General features: G+C 43.8%; 1 protein-coding gene across 5 annotated transcripts in view; it reads right to left on the minus strand.

Moving 5' to 3' along the window:
• The window catches only part of CNGB1 (cyclic nucleotide gated channel beta 1), a 158407-nt gene that overhangs the window by 64213 nt on the left and 69439 nt on the right, over positions 1–24755 (minus strand). For all 5 annotated transcript variants that reach the window (XM_019505900.1, XM_019505901.1, XM_019505902.1 and 2 more), the window contains 3 exons: positions 22954–23236; positions 20872–20926; positions 15956–16109 (listed from right to left, as the gene is read on the minus strand). In XM_019505900.1, coding sequence (XP_019361445.1) covers positions 15956–16109; positions 20872–20926; positions 22954–23236 — 492 coding nt within the window. The remainder of the gene's footprint in view (positions 1–15955; positions 16110–20871; positions 20927–22953; positions 23237–24755) is intronic.

The raw sequence follows: 24755 nt of genomic DNA on the forward strand, positions 1-24755 counted from the left end.
TTAACACCTACAGAACCTCAGACTAAGTAGAGGAAAGAATCAATACAGAGCTGGGAGCTGTTTCTGGCCCAAGACAGAGACAGTCAGTTGCACAAACACCCATGTCACGAGTTTTGCCTGTCAGCAGCTAGAGGTGCAGGGCCCCAGAACTCCCCTGCACCCATCTGCTTGACAGCTGGCAGGCTTCGTGACCTCAGCAGGTGCTAGCAGGCCTGCAGCTTTCACCCTGCTGCGCCTTAACACACACAGTGTCACCCATGTCACAAGTTTTGTTTGTCCGCAGCTTGAGGTGCAATTTCCCCCATATGCCTGCACCTATCTCCTTGAAACTTGGCATGATTCACAGCCTCAGCAAGGGCTACCATCCCTGCAGTTTTCACCCCCCGCCCCCACCAGTGGCTTAACATACACTGTGGCATGAGTTTGCTTTCAGGACTTTGAAGTGCAGTTTCCCTGAAACCCCTGCACCTATCACCTTGAACTGTGGCACACATCATGCTCTCAGCAGAGGCTACCATCCCTGCAAGTTTCATCAAAATCAGCCAAAAGACAACAAATTATAGATATTTCATTGATTCCCCATTATACTCTATGGCCAAATCTCTCAATTGGCTCTGAATCTTCTGAAGCGATTCAGCCGAATCGAATCGGAAAAACGATTCAGATCTCCAAATTGAATTTCTGGCATCCGAATCAGCTGAATCTGAATCCAATAGTTCCCTATTTGCACAGGCCTAGTGGACACATCACAGGAATAATGGAACCGGTAGGGGGCAGACTGCACGTAGCAGTCTTCTTGAACACAGTCTTCTTGAGCCTGTGACCAGGGAGCCAGTAAACAGAGACTGCCAACAGGGGAGCAGTTTGCAGGCAGTTGCTGGAGGCAAGAAAAGGGAGAAAGGAGGAGGAAAGAAGCAAGGTCCTGCCCAAGAAAGGTAAGTGATCCAGCTGCCTGTACCTTTGATTTAGCTGACTGTTTGTTTGTTTGGTGGGGGGGGAGGGGGGATTGTTCCAAGAAGCTGGGAGTGAGTGGTGACTGCTGAGTGAGTGTTGACTGTTGACTGCTGTGTGATTGCTGCCTGGGCCTGAGTCAGCCCAGGCCCAGAAGGGTATAGAAGCAGACTCCTCCAGGAAACCAGGGAACCTGTGACCAGGGCCTGCCAACAGGAGAGCAGTTTGCAGGCCAGTTCATGGGTAGGAGTACACACAATGTAAGAGTATATGCAAGCTTCCAACAGAGACTTCAGGTAAGTGGATGATGATTGGGGCTTCTATGGGGGTGGTGACACAGAGTACAACCAGGGACCCTGCCCTGCTGCTGCCTCCGGCCCAGAGCTCCTGTGAGGCCACCACCCAGACAAGTGCCTTGGATAGGCTGGTACTGCCCTGGCCCCCTGTCTGTGGGGATTGCCTGGCGGGACCTCTGAGGCCTGGGGGTAGCATGGGGGCTGGGGGTTCCCTTGCCTGTCCCACATGTGCCCAGATTGAGGCCCTGGCGGGGCAGGTGAGGGAACTCCAGGCAGAGGTGAGCAGGCTGCGGGGGATCAGGGCTGCAGAGGGTGAGACTGATGGATACTTTCATTTTCTGCAGGACCAGACACCTAGCACAGACACAACACTGGAGAGTCCCAGGTAAGCTGAATGGAGGACGGTCACCTCCAGAGCTAGACAGCGTGCGGCTGTGACTGCCTCCCCAACGCAACTGGGGAACAGATACAAAGCCCTGGCAGCACTGGAGGATGGTGCAGCAGAGGAAGCCTCAGGGGAAAACACGTCTGCAACAAACACCCGGCAGGCTGAGCAACAAGCAAGCAGCCAGAGGAAGAGACCCCGGATCATTGTGGTGGGCGACTCCCTCCTGAGAGGCATGGAGGGGCCTATCTGTCAACTGGATCCCATGACATGGGAGGTATGCTGCCTACCTGGAGCCAGGATCTGGGATGTCACAGTGAGGATTCCCAACCTCATCTGGCCCTCTGATTACTATCCCATGGTCCTCGTCCATGTGGGCATGAATGATGAAGCCAGGAGTAGTCCAGACTGTGTTATAAGTGACTACAGGGCTATGGGGGCCAGTCTTAGGAAGTCAGGGACACAGGTGGTGTTCTCGTTCATCCGTCCAATCAGCGGTCGCTGTCAGCATCAGGACGCCTGCATCAGGGAAGTCAACCTCCGGCTCTGGAGTTGGTGCCATCATACAGGTTTTGGTTTCTACAACCACGATCCACCCTTCCATGAGAGAGGCATCCTGGGATGAGATGGTCTTCATCTCTCTTCTTAAGGTAAGAGTCTGTTCTCTTACAAGTTGGCTGATCTCCTCCAAAGAGCTTTAAACTAGGTTCATTGGGGGATGGGGAAGCAGAAGATAAGGATAAGGAGAACCTAGGATCAGTGAGCCACAAGCAATGCACTGGATCAGTCCAGGTAAGCACTAAGGGGCCCAATAGACAACAGGACAGAGGGGTACCAAGTGCACCCATCAAGGGGATTAAATGTCTCTACACTATTGCATCCTGGGATGAGATGGTCTTCATCTCTCTTCTTAAGGTAAGAGTCTGTTCTCTTACAAGTTGGCTGATCTCCTCCAAAGAGCTTTAAACTAGGTTCATTGGGGGATGGGGAAGCAGAAGATAAGGATAAGGAGAACCTAGGATCAGTGAGCCACAAGCAATGCACTGGATCAGTCCAGGTAAGCACTAAGGGGCCCAATAGACAACAGGACAGAGGGGTACCAAGTGCACCCATCAAGGGGATTAAATGTCTCTACACTATTGCATCCTGGGATGAGATGGTCTTCATCTCTCTTCTTAAGGTAAGAGTCTGTTCTCTTACAAGTTGGCTGATCTCCTCCAAAGAGCTTTAAACTAGGTTCATTGGGGGATGGGGAAGCAGAAGATAAGGATAAGGAGAACCTAGGATCAGTGAGCCACAAGCAATGCACTGGATCAGTCCAGGTAAGCACTAAGGGGCCCAATAGACAACAGGACAGAGGGGTACCAAGTGCACCCATCAAGGGGATTAAATGTCTCTACACTATTGCATCCTGGGATGAGATGGTCTTCATCTCTCTTCTTAAGGTAAGAGTCTGTTCTCTTACAAGTTGGCTGATCTCCTCCAAAGAGCTTTAAACTAGGTTCATTGGGGGATGGGGAAGCAGAAGATAAGGATAAGGAGAACCTAGGATCAGTGAGCCACAAGCAATGCACTGGATCAGTCCAGGTAAGCACTAAGGGGCCCAATAGACAACAGGACAGAGGGGTACCAAGTGCACCCATCAAGGGGATTAAATGTCTCTACACTATTGCATCCTGGGATGAGATGGTCTTCATCTCTCTTCTTAAGGTAAGAGTCTGTTCTCTTACAAGTTGGCTGATCTCCTCCAAAGAGCTTTAAACTAGGTTCATTGGGGGATGGGGAAGCAGAAGATAAGGATAAGGAGAACCTAGGATCAGTGAGCCACAAGCAATGCACTGGATCAGTCCAGGTAAGCACTAAGGGGCCCAATAGACAACAGGACAGAGGGGTACCAAGTGCACCCATCAAGGGGATTAAATGTCTCTACACTATTGCTAGGAGCATGGGGAACAAGCAGAAGGAACTTGCACTCCTGCTTGCAAGCTACAATTTCAATCTGGTTGGACTAAATGAAACCTGGTGGGACCCTACTCACAATTGGACAGTAGGCATTGCGGATTACAGGTTGTACAGACGGGATAGAGTGGGGGGAAAAGAGTGAGGGAGGTCTATGTTAAGGAACAATATACATCCTCAAGATGAGATAAGAGGAGGGCCAAACCAAGGTACTGTGGGTCAGGATACAAGGGGGTCAGAGGGAAAGGGACTTGGATAGTTGGGGTCTACTATAAACTGCCACACCAGGAGGATGAGCTAGACCTGGAATTCTCCAGACAGCTCTCAGAGCTGTACGATTGAGCGATATGGTTGTCATGGGTGACCTAAACTACCCTGACCTGCTGGGAGGAGCAGTCAGCCAAATCTAATCGCTTACATAGGTTCTTAACCTGCATACAGGACCTCCACTTAACACAGAAGGTATACGATCCCACTAGGGAAAACGCCTTGCTGGACTCGGTGTTACCTACAGGGGATGACTTTGTGGGGAATCTGCAGGTACAAAGTAACCTAGGGGATAGTGACCATCGATTGACTGAATTCACTATCCGGCAAAGGGTGGGTAAACTAACCAGCAGGACTGAAGTGCTAGACTTCAGAAAGGCTAACTTCAGTGTGCTCAGGAGGCATTAAAGCTTAAGAGTATCAGTGAAATGGGGGTCCAGGAAGGATGGTCGTTCCTCAAGGGAGCGATCCTACAGGTGCAGAAGGAGACAATCCCATTGCACATAAAAGGGGGCAAAGAGGCCAAGAAGCCCTCTTGGCTGAACAAGGAAGTCCAGGAAAGCCTACAGGCAAAGAAAGAGGTATACAGGCTGTGGAAACAGGGGGTAGCTACCAAGGAGGAGTATACCTCCTTGGCTCACACTTGCAGGTATTTAGTTAGGAAGGACAAATCAGGATTAGAACTTAGGCTGGCAACAAAAATTAAGGACACCAAAATTAAAGACAACAAAAAGTCCTTCAGGTATACAGGGAGCAAAAGGAAGGTGCAGGATAGCATAGGACTCCTACCGGACAAACTAGGGCAATTGGTGACAAAGAGGGGGACAAAGCCAAGTTCTTCAATGAGTTCTTTGCATCTGTATTCCTAGACACAGACCAAGACAAATCTCCCAACTAGATCATAGATAGACACAGGAGGGACACCAGCGCACCAACAGTTAGCTCAGACTTAATGAAGGGGCACTTGGAGGGGCTGGATGTGTTCAGATCAGCAGGCCCGGATGAATTTCATTCAAGGGTGCTGAAGGAATTGGCCAGCCATAACAGAGCCACTGACACAGTTGTTCAAGCACTCATGGTGACCTGGGTGGTCCCAGAGGACTGAAAAAAGGGCCAATGTGGTCCCCATTTTCAAGAAGGGGAGGAGGGATGAACCAGGAAACTATAGGCCAGTTAGTTTCACCTCTATCCTTGGGAAAACTCTGGAAAAAATTATTAAGGATCACATTTGTGGGAGCCCAGGAGGAGAAATAATGCTGAAAGGAAATCAGCACGTATTCATTGCAGGTAGATCCTGCCTGACTAAACCTGTTTCTTTTTATAACCAGGTCACAAAATGCTTAGACACAGAAGTTGATGTAGATGTCATCTACCTAGACTTTAAGAAGGCCTTCAATATGGTATCGCATTCTGTTCTCGTAAATAAACTGACAGGCTGTGATGTAGATGATTACACAGGCAGGTGGGTGGCAAATTGGCTTAGGGGTTGCACCCAGAGAGTGGTGGTGGACAGGTCGATATCGACCTGGAAAGATGTGAGCAGTGGAGTCCCGCAAAGCTCGGTCCTTGGACCAGTGCTATTCAATGTCTTCATCAGTGACTTGGACAAGGGCATGGAGAGCACCCTGTCCACGTTCGCAGATGATACCAAATTATGGGACAAAGTTAACACAACAGAGGGTAGGGAACGGATCCAGGCAGATCTGGACAGGTTGGAAAAATGGGCAGAAAGAAATAGGATGCAGTTCAACAAAGACAAGTGAAAAGTGCTGCACCTGGGCAGAAAGAACCACCAACACACTTACAGGCTGGGGGATGACCTTCTCAGCAGCACAGCAGTGGAAAGGGAACTTGGAGTCATAGTTGACTCCAAGATGAACATAAGTTGTCAATGTGACAAAGTGATCAACACGGCTAACTGCACTTTATCATGCATTAGCAGATGCATAATGAACAGGTCCAGGGAGGTGATGCTTCCCCTCTATGCAGCACTGGTCAGGCTGCAGTTGGAGTACTACATCCAGTTTTGGGCACTGTACTTCAAGAGGGATGAGGAGAATCTAGAGAGGGTTCAGAGGAGGGCCACTTGTATGGTCAGAGGCCTGCAGACAAGGCCCTACAACAAAAGACTGAGGGACCTAGATCTCTTCAGCCTTTGCAAGGGAAGGCTGAGAGGTGATTTTGTGACTGCCTATAAATTCATCAGGGGAGGGCAGCAGGGAATAAGAGATGCTATATTTACTAGGGCACCCCCTGAAATAACTAGGAACAATAGCTACAAAGTGATGGACAGCAGATTTAGGTTGGACATTAGAAAGAACTTCTTCATAGTAAGGATTACCAGAATCTGGAATGGGCCTTCAAGGAAGGTGGTGCTCTCCCCTACCCTTGGTGTTTTCAAGAGGAGACTGGACAAGCACCTAGGTGGGGTCATCTGACCCCAGTGCTCTTTCCTGCCTAGGGCAAGGGGTCGGACTCGATGACCAAGTGAGGTCCCCTTCTGACCCAAACATCTATGAATCTCTGACTGCAGGGGAGGTTATCTTCCTTACAGGTACAGTTCATTCATTCATATAAGCATTTTCCTCTTGCAAAATAGCAAGGTGGTTGTTTTTAATGCATGAAGAGACTGCACAAGCAATCATTTTAGAAGAGTTTAAAAGTGTGTGTCTAATTTCTTTGAAATGGGTATTTGTACTTTCTTAAAAGACTTCTACTTAAGGTATGCAAATTATATTCTATCACTAAGTGGCACAGTATTATTAATCTGTATTTTCAATGAGAAAAGTTAGGAAAATGTAACCAATATGAGATACAGGAGACTACAGAATGCAAAAAATGCACAAAATGAACTTTAATACTACTAAGAATGACATAGGACATACTAAGTTCTGTAACAGCTTGTCAGCACCTGAGGCAAAGAATGAACTCCATTACAGATGAGAGGTACCTGAGACATGACATGGAAGTAGTAATGGCTGGTGAGTGGTGTGAAACAGAACAGATAATATGACAGATGATGACTACTTGGAACACAGGAAGAGCTCTATAATATCTGCTAAACATTGTTCTTGAGTACTAAATCAGCTGAATGCCTGATGAGACCATGAATCACAAAAGTGGCTCTGCAACTGTCCAGAATAAAGATCCAGAGGGGGCTAATTTGAATTTGACAAATAAATCAGTTTCTGTCACCCTAGATTCTGATACCCTAGATTCATAAAGATTTCAATTAAAACACACACTGGCAGGATTTCCATACAAAAACAAAACACACTCACATCAAGTCTCAGTGTGCAAGGCATTGAATGCTGGAGCTCTGATTACTAACAACTAACCTCATATTATCTAGTTTGGAATTTCAGGAATTCAGCAAAACCAACCAGTTTGCACAATTTCCTTGCAAAACCACAAAAACAGAGAAACAGGATAACTAAAAGTGTTAATCCTACAGTCAAAGTTCAGAAAGCTGAACTTGGCAAGAATTAGATATATCTAGTTTTACTGGATCTTAAAACTAAACAAATGGATGGGCTGGCTTCTCCATTAGAGATGTCAGTGGACTGAAAAAATGGTCTTTCTACCAATCCTTGGTTACTTCAGTTTATAAATACAACTGAAACAAAACCAGATTAACAAATAATGTTACTTTAATAATAGGTAACTATTTTTCCCTTGATGCTTCACTTGATTTCTCATAATGTCAGCAGAAGTCCCGCACAGCTGAGGTTCAGGGCCCACAAATATAAATTGTGGAGGAAAGGGTATGAAACATGAATTAGTTTTACAAACACAAGAAACAGTCAGAGGTTCACAGAAGTCATACCAGGTCTATCCATCCCTGATAAAAATATTCCTCACAAGCACTTTAATTCTGATTGGACTGCCCCAGTACATCCTACTTTCCTTCTCAATGACCCTGCATATGTAAAATCTTAAGCAAATTGCTTTCCAGCTTTCCTTTCCCTTCCCTTGTTTATTCCTTTATTGAGACAACAGTCTCTTTCCTCCCACTGGATCCCTATCTAGCCCATGTTCTTTCATGTGCTTCACTATTGTTTGTTAATTCACAAGCAGCTTGACACCTTCAGGTGCTAGATGTGCTCTTGATTCTTGGACATTAACAGCTGCTTTACTTTAAAGGATGAGCCTAGGGATTTGGTGAAAATATCTGTGGGTCACATTTGCACCTGGCATCCACCAAGGTGTTTGTGATATAAATAGAAACAGAAAAGGGCTTGTCAGAACAGATCTCAGGACATCAAGTTAAGGAAAAATGTAAAGGGGAAGGGTGCTAGATGGGAAGGAGAAAAAGGTGACAGCTCTGAAGAAGGGTTCTGTGGCTGAACTTAGGGAGACCCTTATATTTTTTTGCTAAGAGCATGTGCTATTTATTCAAGCCCACATATTTCCAAAAGCACCAGTACTATAAAACAGTGGTTTTAACACTGCAATCTCTGGAATCTATCAAATGACATTTAAAAGTAGCAGCTAGTCATTAATGAATGCCTTGATGGAGGGATACAAACACCTTATCTCACTTCCTAAAAGAGTTTTGCTCCTCACCCTTTCCTTCACATCCACCCAAATGTACACTCTGTCTTTCTGTGGAAGGTGAAGCTTGGGGAAAAATTCATCAAAATTTATTTTCAAATGGACAAAAGATGCCCTTGGAAAGATGAGGAAAAGACAGCTGTCCTCTGAAAGGCTGAGCCTGGCAACTCAAAGAAATAACTGATAATATGCAGCTCACCTTCTTTCCTGGCAGATGGTACAGCTGGAGGGAAGGCAGATTCCCAAGACAGGAATGTAAAGGTCAACTGATATTGTGGGAAATGGGTATATTACTTCTAAACTCCATGGGCAGTTGTACATGTGACAATACACATAAAAAAGTCATTTTGGTGTGGCTTAATGGCATCACACATTAGATATGTGCCAGTTTTGGGGGTTTTAGGCAAGTTTGCATTGTTGTAAACTAAACTATATCCCAATGTAGTTTAGTTTGCAATGATGCATTGCAGCTATCAGTCCGCTTATCCCCTGGCCGTGGGAGAGGTGGGCAGGCTGCACAGAAAAAAATGATAAGTCCCCTCACTGATATTGGCCTCTGAGCTGCAGGGGACTGCAGGTCTTTGCTCTGCAGCAGCAGCACCCCCTGGGAGTCCCCGAGGGGGCTGCTAGTGGGCCGGGTACTGCCCCAGCTCAGAGGCAGCACCCAGCCTGAACCAACTCTTCCCTGGGGGGTGCCACTGCCACAGAGGGAAGGACCAGAGCCCCCTGCAGCTCAGGGACCACTTGGCCTGCCAGCAGCTCACCCCCTAGTCACAGGCAGGCTCTGCCAAAAAAAGAAAAAGAGATTGGGTCCCTCACCATAACATAATGGAAAAATAAAACCCCTAAATTGAAATGGTGGGTTTCAATTAAAAACCCACCATTTCAATTTAGTGGACACAGAAGACTAAACTCCCATCATGTGTACAAGTGCCCCATGAAGCTATGCAGGTGCTTGGGTTGCAGAAGTTAGTGGTCTCAATTTCTTATTCACTTGTGAAAGAAATGAGCCATTGTGTTATATCCCCTGTACTCTGGGATATTTCTACTCTTAGATACATTACAGTTGCCTCTTCAGTGGAAGTCAACAGGAATTGTGAATCCATAGCACAGGTAAAGCTTGGGCTCTAAAGGATCAAGGTTTTAAGCCCATTAAAATCAGTGCAAGTCTTTCTATTTGTTTAATTGCTTTGGATCAGACCCTACCTTGTTTTAAAGCCATAACTATCTAATAGATGAAGTGTGCTTGTATGAAGGAAAAGTTTAAGATGAAAAGGAATTACAGACTGCGTCTCCACAAAATTCTGACTGCTCAGTAGTTCGTTACTACTGCGCAGTAGCATTACCTGGCAGGAAGCATGACATGATACTACTGTGCAGTAGTAATGAGCTACTCCACAGTCAGTGTCACGTAAAAGCCATTTAGCAACATTTATACAAGTACGAAATGACTGTGCAGTAATGACTGTGCACACAGTGTCTCGTGTAGATGTGGCCACTGGCAAATAAATCATCAGGAGTGAAAACTAAGGAAATAGCTCCAGTCTCTTGTGCACATACAGAATTCTGTAAACTTTTCCACTATCACAATAAATATGCTTATTAGTACCAAGTTGAATAATCTAAATAGCTGTAGTATATGATCACTTATTGACCTTTGAGAAAGCTGTACAGAATGAAAACCAAACTCAACAGAGCATACAGCCATGAGCCTAAAATAACTACAGAAAAAGAACATTTTAAAAGAGGGAGTATGTAACACAAATAAGAAGATACGCACAAACCAAACTTATACAAATATGGAGGAAATGAAGTATGAAGGAATTTGCATACAAATGATAAAAATGTAAATTGTATCTTCAGGCTCACTGGTAGCTGGCATAATTGCCTAAATAAAGACATAGCACAAGAAATATGTGGGGAGAAGGTGTGAAGGGAAGTCAAGCATGTGATTGTGTTCTGAAAGAGTGAATGACAAAGCTGGCAGACCAACCAAAAATCGTTGCAAATGGTCCAGTGACAAGATAAAAGCATGCATTTCAGTAGAGTCAGAACTCTTTAAATGGTAGAAATAAGATGCTGTTATTGTGTCAGTATGGGAGGCCAACAATAACCTATTTCAACTACTGAGGCTCTTATACTATCAGGCCTGCCCTTCTGGCAGAGCCTTTAGCTTTTATGGGCTGCACGTTTGGACTGGATGCCTTATTATTTTGACATCAGTACTGTATGAGGTTTGATGTACCATGCTTGGATGCTTACAATAGACAACTTCCAAATATATTATTATTTGCATTACAACTAAAGCTTTCAATGAGATTGGAGACCTCCATGGTGGTAGGCACTGTGTAAATACAGAGTTAGAGACAGCCCCTACTCTGAGGATCTTACAAATAAGTAGACAATCCCTAATTTACAGATTGGAAACTGAAACAAAGAGAGATTAAGTAACTTGCTCAAGGTCACACAGGTTGTTTGTGGCAAATTGCATCTCCTGAGTTCCCATCCAGTGCCTGACAACACAAATCCATCTTTCCTCTCTCAAATATGTAAACAGATATAATGCCTGCCAGTGTGGCAATATGGAGGTGATCTAGGTGTTGCTATATATCTGTAAATATTTATACTATTCTCACTGTTATTCTATGGGAACAATTTATAATCTACGTTTTATTCACAGTGTTGATGCATCTTTTCTTTGTGACTTTCACTAAGCAATTTAATTTTGCTGTGCCTCTGCTTGCACTCATGTAACGCAGATAAGAATTCTGCTCTACCACATGGGGTTGTTATGACATTTAATGCATTAGTATCTTTAAAGTAGTTTGAAATCCTCTGTTGGAAAGCATGATAGAAAACCAAAGTATTAATATAACATCTGAAGTTCAGTCAAACAATATTTGGGATTTGCTTGGTAATAAGAACAATTTCTTTCCAGAAAGTAGAATAAATTGGGTTTGTGTTTCAAAGGAAAGCAAGCAACAACAAAAAAAACATTTAGATTTGGAAATGGAAACCATACATCTTGGAAGATCTTACAGCTGGGGAATAACCAAGGAGGAGAAATTGGGAAAAATTCATGGTTTTGTGTCCATTTGTTGGTATTTGTTTCTCACCCAGGTCTACTTTTATGGAATTAATAGCCACTGTGCACTGATGTTCATCAAAGATTGCTCAATAAACAATTTATTTGAACATATAATAACAGCAGCAGCTGCCAACTATAGCACCTCAGCTAGACAAAAAGTCTGATTTCAGGTGCAAAAATGTTGTGCAGATTCAGTTTCCAAGACACCCATTAAACAAAATGTCAATTATCCACTGTGACATTTTTGCTGTTCCATCAAAATGATGTCATCCCAACTAGGGGTGTACGAAGCGGTCCCTATTCGATTTGGATTCGGCCCGAATCAGGGACAGTGATTCGATTAATTGATTTGGATCACTGTCCCTGATTCGAGTCGACCGAATCTGAAGATTCAATGATGTTTCAGAGAATCAGCAATTCAGCCACAGATACAGCTTTAAATTTTTTTCTACATACCTCGAAGTACCAGCACAGCTTGTGAATGCTGCGATGCTGGGGTGCATGGAGCGTCCCACAGGAGGCCGGCCCTCTACGTGCTTGGCGGCAAACCCAGAAGTAGACCAGAAGTATTTCCGGTCCACTTCCAGGTCCACCAGGGAGTGTGCTTGGGGAGCCCCCCAGTGCCCTCCCAGCTCAGTGATCAGCCACAGGGGGGCCCCAGGGACCCCCTCAGACCCAAGAGGCACCAGTCCCTGAGCCAAAGGACTGGTTACAGGGGGCGTTACAGGGGGGGGCCCTCAGTGCACTCCCTGGCGGACCCAGAAGTGCTTCTAGTCCACTTCCAGGTCTGCTGCTGAGTGCGCTGGGGAGCACCCCGCACTCCTGTGGGACACTCCATGTGCCCCAGCATCACAGCACTCATGAGCCACCTGGTACCTAGAAGTGTGTAGAAAAAACATTTAAAGCTGTTTCTATGTCCGAATCTCCGAATCTCTCCAGATTGATTTGGAGGGTTCCAATTAGAATTGGAGAGATTAAAGGGTCCTCTGATCCGATTTGGATTTGGAGATTCGGCCACTGAATCGGGCCAAATCTCTGCCAAATCGAATCAGGGACCAAAGCTTTGCACAGTCCTAATCCCAACCCCTTTCAGTCATTGCATCACAAAGGAACATCAAAATGAGACAAATGGAAGATGAGCATGGACAAAGATTATTGGCAGTAAGGAATTTACACCACATGATTTCAAAGAAACCAACCAAATACTTACAAAGTGCCCATTGGCTACTAAGCAAGCTAACTTATTTGATTCAAGACTGCATGTGAAGAAGAAAGAAAAATCTTAGAACATCTGAAAATAACAACCCCAGAACCCAAAATTTTTCAAGAAACATCAAACCCTTGATGCTAACATGAATCTTTCTTGTGATCAGATAATACCTGACTTACATGTACAACTGCTAAAAAGCAGTGCATCTGTTGATACCTAGCTTTGGACTCCCCACTAACTAATTAGAGAGACTCAGAAATCTTGAACAATCTCAAAAACATTGACACACAACTGAGATGTGGTTTTCATTTCTCTAATGGTTTTGTTGCAGATCATGACCTGCAAATAACTGAACATAAAAAACCCTTAGTTAAGTTCACTATTAAATGGGGTTGACAAATATTTGTTCCTTAAAAGTGTTTCTATAGTGTCTAATAAAGATATCATAAGTAATAATTTACTGCATTTTCAAAATATCTTAGGACCACTGGTAATACTGAGGGATTTCTAGGACTCATTTTAAGGTGGTTTACCTGGAAACTTCACTTGAGCAAGACACAGCTTAAGTATGTTCCCATCTATGACTGAAAATATACTACCTTTTCCATTGACAAATGGTTAAAAAAATAGTGCAAAAAGACTGAAACACTCCTAACTGTAAGAACATTGTGGAGTAAAAGTTAGTTTTCTGACACTGTGGATTAGGAATGGTCATGCCTTAGACAGCAATCATAGCAGATCTAATCCAACATAGGCTCTCCTGCCCCTGTTCCTACTCTATCTAGTAGGGGTCACCTTCATCATGAGGTGCCTCACTAGAACTGAAAAAACCATAAAGAGAGAATTTTAAAAGAAGGAATGAGCGTACATATGCTAAACAACATTACTTCTGAAGATGGGTGTGTACATAAAAGTATTAACCTAAATAACTAAAGCCTATTGCTACAAGAATAGATGGGTGCAAACTACTTCTAAGGATTTAACCCCTGAGAGTTTTGTGGAGCTTCATCATCTGTTCTGAAATTTTTGTCTAGTTCTTCCATGTACAGTAGCCCCCAAAAAATCAGAGCCCCTGATCTGGTGGGGGAGGGGAAGGGGGTAAGGGGAGGGTAACTGAGTATCTGGGCCAAATTTTGGTTCTCTGCTAATAACAAGATGCCATTTTAATGCATCTTACTGCAGAGGGACTATAACACACAAGAAGCAGGCAAACCACTTAGATGCCTATTCTGCCTTCAGTAAGTATAGGAGTTATGCAGCTTTACTTTCTATGCAAGGAGAAGGGGATAGACTTAAGCTTTATATTTTTTATGATAGGAAATAAATCTCAGGGAATAGCATCAAAAACTAAATTCTGGTTTTGAAAGCACTTATACCTCATGATTTCTAAGGGGTTGGTGATGCAAAACAAGCCCAACCTGATTAGCTTTATGGTCAGTTCAAGAACTTGAAGGCTCTGACCTACCGGGAGAAAGGCAATTACTTGAATATGAAATACAGACACCTGGACTACAGTCCAGATTTTGTAACACCTCTAAGTATATGGGGGTTGCAGGTTATAGGTCTAGCTGAGTTAGGCTCTGTTGCTGCCACCCACTGTCAGCAAGGCATAAGAGTATCCCATGTCAGCAATGGATTTCAGTAACAAATGCAGTTAAAATGGTGCTCAGTTTGGTTTAGCTGCAATTGTAGCCAACTTCAAACCACATTTCAAGCCTTTTTGGACACCCAGTGCCTTTGAAATCCTCCAGGGAGTAGGAAGCTTCACAGAGGGAATCTCCCTCTTAAAAAATAATAAAGCAAACTTATTTACATATTTTAATTGCTTACCCATGGTTCTGAAGAGCAGGAATGGGAGCAGGGAAGTGCCCTTCACTCCCCAGGACTCCCAGCCTGAGGCCAAGGGAGCAGCAGAAGTGACAGGTGGGAAGGGGCTCCTTATTCTCTGACCTGCTCCTAGTGGCAACATGTAGAGGTTGCACAGGGGTGCACATGCACCCCCTGAGGTCGCTGGTGCCCCTCCCGACAGGCAGCATTCCCCACTTGAGTGACGGGTGGGGGGAGGCAGGAGCAATGGTGCCCCCCTGAGGGAGCCGGCCGGGGTGTGGGGGTGCTAGGAGAAGTGCTGCTGGCCCTTCCAGGCATGTCCCTGGCTTTTGCAGATCCCTGGCACTTCCAGATCAGCACATGTGACCCATGGGGGGACCCTCTACCCACCCCCAGTCGGCACAATCAGCACAGGGGAACCCCCTCCCCCCGGTCACTGACTGGCCACTGGGGAGACAAGTGCCCCTGCAACTCAGGATGCACCAGTGGGCTTGGGGGGTGACAGCCACCTCAGTGCCACTGACCTCCTGCCTCCCTATCATCAACATTTTCTCCTTTTCTTGTGATCCTTTGGAGGACACCCCCAGTCCTTCAAACACTAGGTAGCTGATCACAAGACCCACACCTGGGTGCCTCTCCTAGCCTCCATATGGGGGAAGTCCTGCTCTTGAGGACTGAACCAAATGGCAGATGGTGACTGTGGCTGAAGGAGATTTGGCAACCAACTAAGATCTCTTGAGGTTTTATGGTTTGGTTGCCCACCCTACTGAACCTATTAGGGTATGGAGGAACAGAGCTCCTCTCCAGAAGATTTTGGGACCCTTATTTTTAAATCTGAGCCAAATGTAACAATCTTTGTTATGAAAAAGTTAAAGTTACAGGTACATTTCAGTGGTGTGAGTGCTTGAAATGTAGAATTCAATTTGCAATCCTCAAACAAAGGATCAAGAAGACTTTACCTTTGGCTGCATAGAAGCCTACCCTCCTCCATTCTTTACATGTACTGGTAGTTCCACAAATCTGCATCACAGAACACAGGTTTTATATATAAACTGTCTCGTACAACCTTTTGTCTGATACTGAATGAGAACCCTTTTTGTCACATTACTTATCTTTGCTCTTCTTACACAAATTCTTTAATATGAATATGAAGTTTGCAAATGAAGAGATGTCAAAAGACACTTGGAAAAGAGGAGGTTATGCTGCATCATCCTTAGCTTGTGGGTATCTATAGACACCTGTAGTGCTCCAAATGAAAGACAAGCACCTGACTTCATTCTGGACAGAGTTGAGAATAATGGTTTAAAAACAACCCAAAGTAACTGTTGTTAAATGGCCACCTCATCAGTTTGGGATGCCCCATTGAGCTGAAATATAGCAGAACACAATATATTTAATGGTATTTTCTAGATCCTTACCTACTAGATCCTGGCCGGCCAGGTACAGTGAGCATTTGGGATACATTATCAGAGGGTAGCTGCAGAGGAGGGTGACTTTTCTCTTCTGCTGGAGCCTCACCTTGGGCATCCGCATCCTTGATGCTGACAATGGGGTAGGTAATTGATGATGGCCCTTGGAAAAAAAAGAAACATATAAAATGAATCAGAAAAGGAAAAAGGAAACATTTGCAACATGTTTTTTGGCTCAACATCAATATTAGTCAACCCACAGCCATCAACTTCCAGCCTTCATTTGTGCCTCTACTTATTTATATTAAAAGAACATTCAGTAGCCTTCAGTTTGGAAAAACTCCATAAAATTCATAGATAAGGTCTGGGCTGCTCTAAGGATGGTTTAGAAAGAAAGATGTATTAAGTTAGTTATTCGGTAGGTGTAAATCAGCATGTGTCCATTGAGTTCAGTGTCCTCCCACCTGAGAATCTGGCCTATGAAGCACAAGAAACTGAGTTAACATCTCTCAATATTATCTTCAGTGGAGACCTGTATCATAAAAAACAACATCTCCTTGTGTTTTAACTTATTTTGTTTATTTATCTGTCACACAAGAGACCACAATGAACCCTTGTTTATATTTTTGCATCAGTTTATTCATTTCTTTTTTTTTAACAGATAAGCAAAAAAGCCAGAAAATGCGTGGGTGCTTTTCTTATACTCTCAGACTTTGCAAATATTTTTTTCTTTTAAACAAATTGAATAATTTGCTCCACATTATGGAAAAATATATTCTGAAGTCACTACGACTATCAGTGTCATAAGTAAAGTTTCTTACATCAATGTGTACATACATGAACTCATAAAGTTTCCTAATAGGTGCAACACCATAATTGCATCATCTTAGTTTGGATTTCAAATTACATCACAGCACACACTTATACCACACAAGGAAATATTTAAATGATAACCTGACAGGGTCTCCCTTTTTATGAGGTGATAACTACTTCCTGGGCTAAATAAAGGTAATGGCTGAAGGCTGAGATAATAAAGAGAAAATAAACTCAAAGGCCAAGAGCACAGGGAACTACGTAATTGAAAAAAAGAAGTTCAGCTTGGAGTCTAGGGCATGTGTAGATGAAACAGGGGCCTTAAATTGAAGCAGTGGGTTTTAAAAAACACCACTTCCATTTAAGGCTGATTAAACCCCTTTGTCATGCACACACCCCGCTGACTTACCTGCCTATCCAACAGGGAGGGGAAGGCAAGCTGCCAGCGGGTGGAGCAGTCCCTGGGCTGTGGAGGGGCTGGTGCTTCCCTCTGTGGCAGTGGCGCCCTTCCCCCGTGCCAGGCGGCACCTGCCCACAGGCACCTGGCTCAGGTGGTCCCAGGCACCGCAGCCATGGAGGGAAGCACCAGCCCCCCGCGCAACTCAGGCAGGCAGGCTTGGGGGGTGGGAATCAGGCTCGCCACTTCTCTTGGGCGGAGCCGCTTTCCTGGGTTGCTGTCAGGCTGCCTGCAGGGCTTCCTGCAGAGCCGCATGGAGCCCCATGCTATGCTCCGTGGCTGTAGGGGCAGCAAACTAAAACTTCTTGAAGGAGTTTTAGTTTGCTGCACCCCAAGTCATTTAAGGTGCATTATACCATCGAATTTCCTGCAGCAGCTGGAATTTAATGCACAATACACTTCAGAGGCATGCAAACACCGACACCATTAAAGCAGTGCAAAAGCATTTAGCCAGCTTTAAAGTGTCGTGCACACATGTCCCTCATTTTGTCTACACACAGCTCTAATGTCTAGTATCCCCACATTCTGACTGGCTGAGGCACTTACTCTCATTATGATATGTAAAATCACAGCCCATGAGTAAGTCTTTGATATTTTCATTTACAGAGGGTGAAACTCACCCCTGAGCTGTGCACCACTTATGCTGGGTGAACTGCCTTCGCACAGGGCAAGAGTCACCAAAAGGTATAAAAGCATTCACAGACACACACGCTCCAAACCCTTGTTGATTACTATATGACCGAGTTTGCTGAGCGGGACAAAGCAAACACACACAACAGAGAACATTAGAATGACATTAAGAGGCAAATTCTGCCATACTTAATCAGACAGAAAGGTATTAATGTGGTTCTAACAAATCCAGCCCAGGAAGATTAGAAAAGCACCAATTCACATTTGTGGACTAAACTGTTTATAAGAGGGAACAAGAGTCCACTCTCCCATTCCCTCGCTCTCACTGATTAGCAAGAGGGTTCATGCATAATAGAGATGTACTCCTTTATCTGAAGGTTTTCTTTTGGGATTATTTAGCAGGGAGAGGGTTTTACTTCCAACCCAGACATCCCCAAAATGCACTTTGAAACCACAGTCATTCTAATACTGTGCGTTAACACAAAATACATTCCATATTAAAAAGCTGGTTCTTATTGTATTGCTATGTTGCAATAGAAGAACATGGTTAAGGAAGAGGGAAAAAAAATAGCAACAGAAAGGATGCACAGAGATCAAGGCCCCCACACAAAGCAGTGCAAGCACATCATAAAAGCCATAGGTTCTACTACCCAAGGGATGAGGAGGGGGCTGTTCCTCTCTCAAAAAATTGGGGTTCACCACACCAGCCTTTCCCTTTCTGGTGATGAGGATGGGGATGCGTGAGGTGGTGGAAGACTGGTAGCTGGGAACATTGGGTAACTGCTCTACTATGCTTTGGGAGAAAGGGGAGGAGCTTCTGCGGTCAGGTGGCTTGTCATGCACCAGGCGGTTTAACTCAACGTCTTTGGCTTGCTTGGACATGGTGCTAGGAGCCTAGGCACTTCAAGCAAGGGACAGCGCATCTGAAGCTGCAACAAGAAACACAGAATCATATGAGAGAGTGCTGCTTAGTTAACAAGAAATACAATGCTCAGATGAGCTTTCTTTCAGTACTCACAAGTGTGGAGTGTGGTGGCAGAGTGATTACAAAGTCCCACTAGGGCCCCAGAGGGTCCAACTGGAGAATCACTTCAAGCTTATGCCAAAGGTCCTCTCCAACTGACCCAGCTGTAAATGGATACCTGACCATTTTGGCTGAGTAGTTAAGGGCAGGTGGTAGCGATGATAGCCACAGCACTCCCTGGTGTGCCACTGGCATACTTTAACCACACTAACCTGATAGGCCACTAGGCTCTGGTGAATCTCTGGCCTTTTGCACTCTCAGATGTGAAAGATAACACCACCAGGACAGTTGCATCTTACCAGGCTGGGCCTGCATCCTGACATTCAGCAACCTCCTGTTTCACTACTGAGGCTCTTTTCCACAAAGACTGATGGACAGAATCAGGCATGGTTTTGTGACGGTGTTCACAGCATTGACAATTGACAAGCAAGGAATCAGGCTGTCCAACCACACACATTTCTCTTGTGACTCAAACAATGCTCTCCAGAAGTGAGAGGGTAAGTAACATCTTCCATGGCTTTAATTGTTCTGCCTGCCCCCAAACTTACATTTTTCACTTTAAGGCTGCTTCCAATCTAGTCTCTCATTTACAAATTCTGCAAAATATGAAATGCCCAGTCTCCAAACCACAAGCCATAATGGAAAATGAATTGTGTTAGTCCAGAGATCAGACATACACCTTCCTTCTTATAATCGAATGGAAATTGATCCTTCCCACAGATAAGTGGAGGCCCAGTGTTTAAAAGAAAAATCATGGGACAATTTGGCAAAAATGTCTATAAATTCTAGATGCTTCTATTTTTGGGTGCCCACTACGGGCACTGACAACTGCTATCAGTTCTCTCTTTCTCAGTATGTTAGGGCAATATGAGGGCTGCTGTAACCTGCATCAACTGACAACAGTCCACAAAAGACTGCTTGCCAATTTTGGACAGTTGAGCACAGCGCATTCTAGCCAAGCCTACTTCCTGCCCCAACATCTGTTCCAGGGTCTATGCAGGGATGACATGCCAGTTCTGGTCCCAGTGCAGACTCCCTCACACAGCTGGAATCCCAAGCAAGGGAGATCAAGTCAGGTTCTCTCCTATTCAGGCTGCTAAGGGGAAGAAATGGAAAGGGGACCAAAGAGAACTTGCACCCACAGTTCATGTAGGGGCTAATTGCTACTGGGCATGAATGCTGATTGCTTCTGATTTTGTGTAGAAAGGAGAGTTTAGGAGAATTATACTGAGAATATCCTTTGGGAAAATTTTATCTAAATGCAAAAGTCCCTTGTAAGATTTGAAGATCTTACTGCAAGGTGTATGTGCAACTTAAGCAATATATAAGTGCTTCTAAGTTCTACCCACAGAAAATACACATCTGTTGACTCATAGCATTGTTGCTGAATTGTCAGGTTTGTGCTAAGATTATAATAATAATGTAATATTAAGCATATCTGCAAGAACACACTGAGCAGTTAAAAGCAACTCTCAGAAATGAAACAAGGCTATGGGTCAAATCATCCTTTGAGTAATTCCAGAGACTTTGAAGAAGCTGTACTAGAAATAAACACAGACCTTTGAATTATGTTCCCATTAAATTCCACTTCTAATTTTTATTCAGTCATTCCTAAAACTTTAAATTAAAATACATTTTACAAAACAAGTTATTCCCCAAATTGAATGAGGGAACAGAGAAATTTTTTTTTTCTCCTTCTCCATTTCTTCCTCAGCTGAAGGACAACTTCTTACATCATGAGAGAGATTATTTTAATCAAGAAGATTAACTGCTGCCTAACTCTCGCCTTCCATATCTGGGTATAACCGATGGCAACTCCGCCACTGTTTCTCCCATAAGATGCTTTAAATGAGGTAAGAGAAATTTCAGAGAGCAGGCCCATCACACACAAGAATCACATTGAATAAGAATTCTAAAAGGCGAGTTTTCCTCTGATGAGCTATCTCATCGTCCCTTTTTGGTTGCTAGGAACTGGCTGCCATTATGTGTTATATATGGTACCTTCAGTATCTGTTCCAGCAGGCTCCAATTCAGGTTCTACTTGCACTTCTTCCACCTACAAACACCACCAAAACAATCAGTCCACTGTAAAAACATCCCATTCCCTTACCAAAAGTAAAACAGAAAAGCAGTATTTTATACAGGCTGAAATCTAATGCAGTTTTAGTAGCAAACTGGAAGTTAATATTACTAGAATGTTTCAGAACCTTTCCCTCTGTCAGGTAAAAAAAGACAGAGATGATCTAACATTATCATAACAGCTGTAGGCTATTTCACTAGAGAAGCCATAGACTAATTCATTCATTGTAGGGAAAAGACTTCAAGGGAAAGACATGTCAGGAGATTTGCCTGCACACACACTTTTCATTATTTTTTCACAGCAACTGTAACCAAATTTGGCCACACTGGAAATACTGATGCCATTTGATGAGTACGAAGTTTACCATGTCACCTCCACAGGATTTGCGCACAGTGCTATCTATGCATGCTGCTCTAACCTTTATGATGTTACTTTTTTTATTTCCCCCAGTAGGACAGTATGTGGGGCCATTGTTGTTTTATACAGAGAATGTTCTGACTACTTACTTCCAGTTTCAGTGCACAGAAACAGTCCATCTCCCACATTTGTTTTCCCACACTGCCTTATGTCTAAGTTCTGCTCAAAGCTCACCATGGAGCAGTACACTCCTAAGGACTGATATTGTGAAATTAAGCGACTTTCCTAACATCACTGAAGTGACTGAGAAAACTGAACAAAGGACATATAAGTTAGCCTGGTGCCATGAATATGACTTGGGTCTTGTTTTTCTTGACTATTTAATTGCAGAGACAATACAAGGATCTCCCACATTTCTGGTGCTGCAGAATGCGATACAAGTGCTAAATGAGAATGCAATGACACCAAAGATCCAACATCCAACACAGAAGAAATTCCTGGATACTTTACAGGCTGAGACACATCATGGAGACAGCCCTACCAACCAATTAAAAAAGACTTCCTCAAGGCAATGGATAGAGTTTATATCTCAGCATTCATTTCACTGTAACTCTTTGCAACTTTTAGCACAGTCACTCAACAATGTACTGATGACTATATTTGCTGGAGTAGATCATTTTGTATTAAAGTGGCTGAACTCATTCCCATTTGAAAGGACCCAGATAGTTATAATGGACAATTACTCCAAAAGCCTTTAAAGCAGGGGTGTGCAATTATTTTGGTTGGACGACCGCTTAACAACTTTTGGTGAGCTGTCAAGGGCTGCAAGGGTAGCCCCACTCCTTGACAGGTGCCCCACCCCCTGGTCACCATCTTGGGACCAGAAGTCCTGCGCCTAAGACCTGACCTTTGCCAATATAAGTCCCTCCCCTTGGCCCTGGAAGTACTCCTTTTGGGAAGGGGGTTTGCTATCTTGGAACCAAAAAAAAACAAATCATATACTAAAAATCAAACATCTGCTATAACACATTTTAATTTTATTTAAAAAAAAGTGTTTTCCTGATTTATGTATGTTGGCTTAGTGTATATAAAGGCAATTGCATAATAGCTCAAATAAAGTCCTGCATAATAGTTCAAAATAAAGTCCTGCTCTTATACATTGTGTGTGGGGAAGTGTGGCGTGTGGCTGGGGCGTGGGTGTGTGTAGGGGGGTGAGCTGAGGATGAGGTGTAGGTGTGGGGTGTCGGTGTGGGGTTTGTGGGGGGAGTGGATATGGGGCTTGTGGGGGAATGTGGGTATGGTAGGGTGTCTGTGTGAGCCCTCTGCCACATTCCCCCCACATGGTGCACAGCTCCCGCCACCAGTGGCAGCAGCAACAGGTGGTAGGCTTTGGGGTGCTTATGGCCCACAGCAGACAGAGCACCCTTGGCAGGACTGAACAGACACTTTTTCCCCATACAAGGGGCAGCAGCCACAGAGGTTATTTGAGTCACCGCGTCACAGTAATTCAGCTACTTTTCCCTGCAGAGTCCTTTCTTAACATAAACCAAATTACCATGTCTCCACAGGGATAATCCTTCAACTGTTTCTGACCGTGGATCTCAATCTGAGCACCTGAATTACAACGAAAAGATACATTTTCCTACCTTTATCAACGGGTCTTTGACCTCAGTCACTTGCTCTTCTTCTATCTGGTAAACATCTGGAGCATCATTGAACTCAATTGGCTGGTCATCTTCTGGCTGGCAAACATCTGGAGCAACACTGAACTCAATTGGCTGGTCATGTTCTAGCTGGCAAACATCTGAAGCAGCAGCGCTGAACTCAATCACTTGTTCTTCTTCTATATGGTAACTATCTGGAGCAGCTACTGCAAAAGAATGCTCACCCACGTCCTCATTAAAAATAATACAAGAGTGAGGCAGGAATCTATAGAAAGCAGAATAAAGGTAGTGAAATATTACAGGAAGTGTGCTGTAGACACAGGTCATCATAGCACTGTGTATCTGCCCACTGGGCAAAGATTTTTAAATGTCAAAGTTGAAAAGCCGTTGCTTTACTAAATCCTGCTTATAGACCAGAAAGGATATGCAAGTATACCCCAGATGTAGGCAGTGGAATTGAGGGGCTGAGTCTTAGGGCCCAGACAGGTAGGACATTTATGCTGGTATAGTTTATATGTTTTGTATATCAGGGTAAATTTATATCAGTGTCCAGAGCAGACAGAGGAACAGCCAGATTTCAGTACAGTAGACCCTATACTGCTGTCGCTGTACCCACCACAGGGAGTAACCCATGGACACGTGACCCCTGCACTGCCATAAACTTATGCCAGATTTTTAACCAAATCTTTCATGGGTAAATTCTACATCAGATCCAAGGCAGTTACCACAGTATCGGCATTTATGTCATCTCTGCATTTCTTGTTTATATCTGTGTAAAGTAAGTTATACCATTGCAAGTCTGTCTTGTGTACAGGCTCTTATTAATTGCTGTTGTTAAAAGCAACCACAACACATTTAGCAAATTGGAAAGCCTTCTCTACACATAAGGGCTATTCATTGTTTACTGCACCTGTCTTCTGGCACAAACATGCAGCCTTTTACTACAAATAGATCAACCTTGATTTAACATACGTGCTATAAAGTTAACTACCATGATTGAGGAGATTGACTTAAGATGTTGGAAAAAATATTAATTGGTCAAAGTAATGTAAAATATGCAGGTCATGAGCAGGAAAATGAATGTGCCTTGTTAAATATTTCTAATTTAATTAGGAACCACCAAATAAAAAGCTGGAAGCCAAATGTTCCAGCAGCAAGACCTGCAAATATCACCCCATGTTTGTGTGGCGAAACTAGTAAGATGGCAAGTGCTGCTTATTTTCTGTTCTCAAAGGCCAACTTCAGCACCCAAATACAGAATCTGCAAGTCCTAATCTACTATCCATTGTTGACAAACAGGGCTCACAAGATAGATATTATTGCTTTAACAGGACTTTAATGAGAAAAAAAAATGGTCCCTTGGTGCTTGATGATCATTTTTCTTAATGTTTCTATAGCTTTAATAAACAAATTACCCTGGAATCAGTTGCTACTTGGAAGAGAAGGAGAAGAATGAAGAAAATACATCAGAAAATAGCTGAGTATTTGAAAACCTAAAAGTCACACTATCGCATCTAAGAATAAATGTTCTCACTGCATCTAGTGAAAAAAATGTTACTTCACAGGACTTTTCTTTTATCTTTTGATTTATTAGAAACTCTCCCCAAACCCAATCTCAACTCTTTTCATCCTATCTTAGGCAACACAACCATCCTCTCTCTCTCTTTTCTAGTAAAAATCCCAATACATTGAGTGTTGAAACAATATCTCAATTACCATAACTGAAATTATTATAAACTGAAACTAAAAACCCCAGAGAGGATTACAGAAGCATAGAAAGCTCA

The sequence above is a fragment of the Gavialis gangeticus genome, unplaced genomic scaffold (assembly GCF_001723915.1).
Source record: "Gavialis gangeticus isolate Ggan-Ray unplaced genomic scaffold, GavGan_comp1, whole genome shotgun sequence".
In the NCBI taxonomy this organism is placed as follows: domain Eukaryota; kingdom Metazoa; phylum Chordata; order Crocodylia; family Gavialidae; genus Gavialis; species Gavialis gangeticus.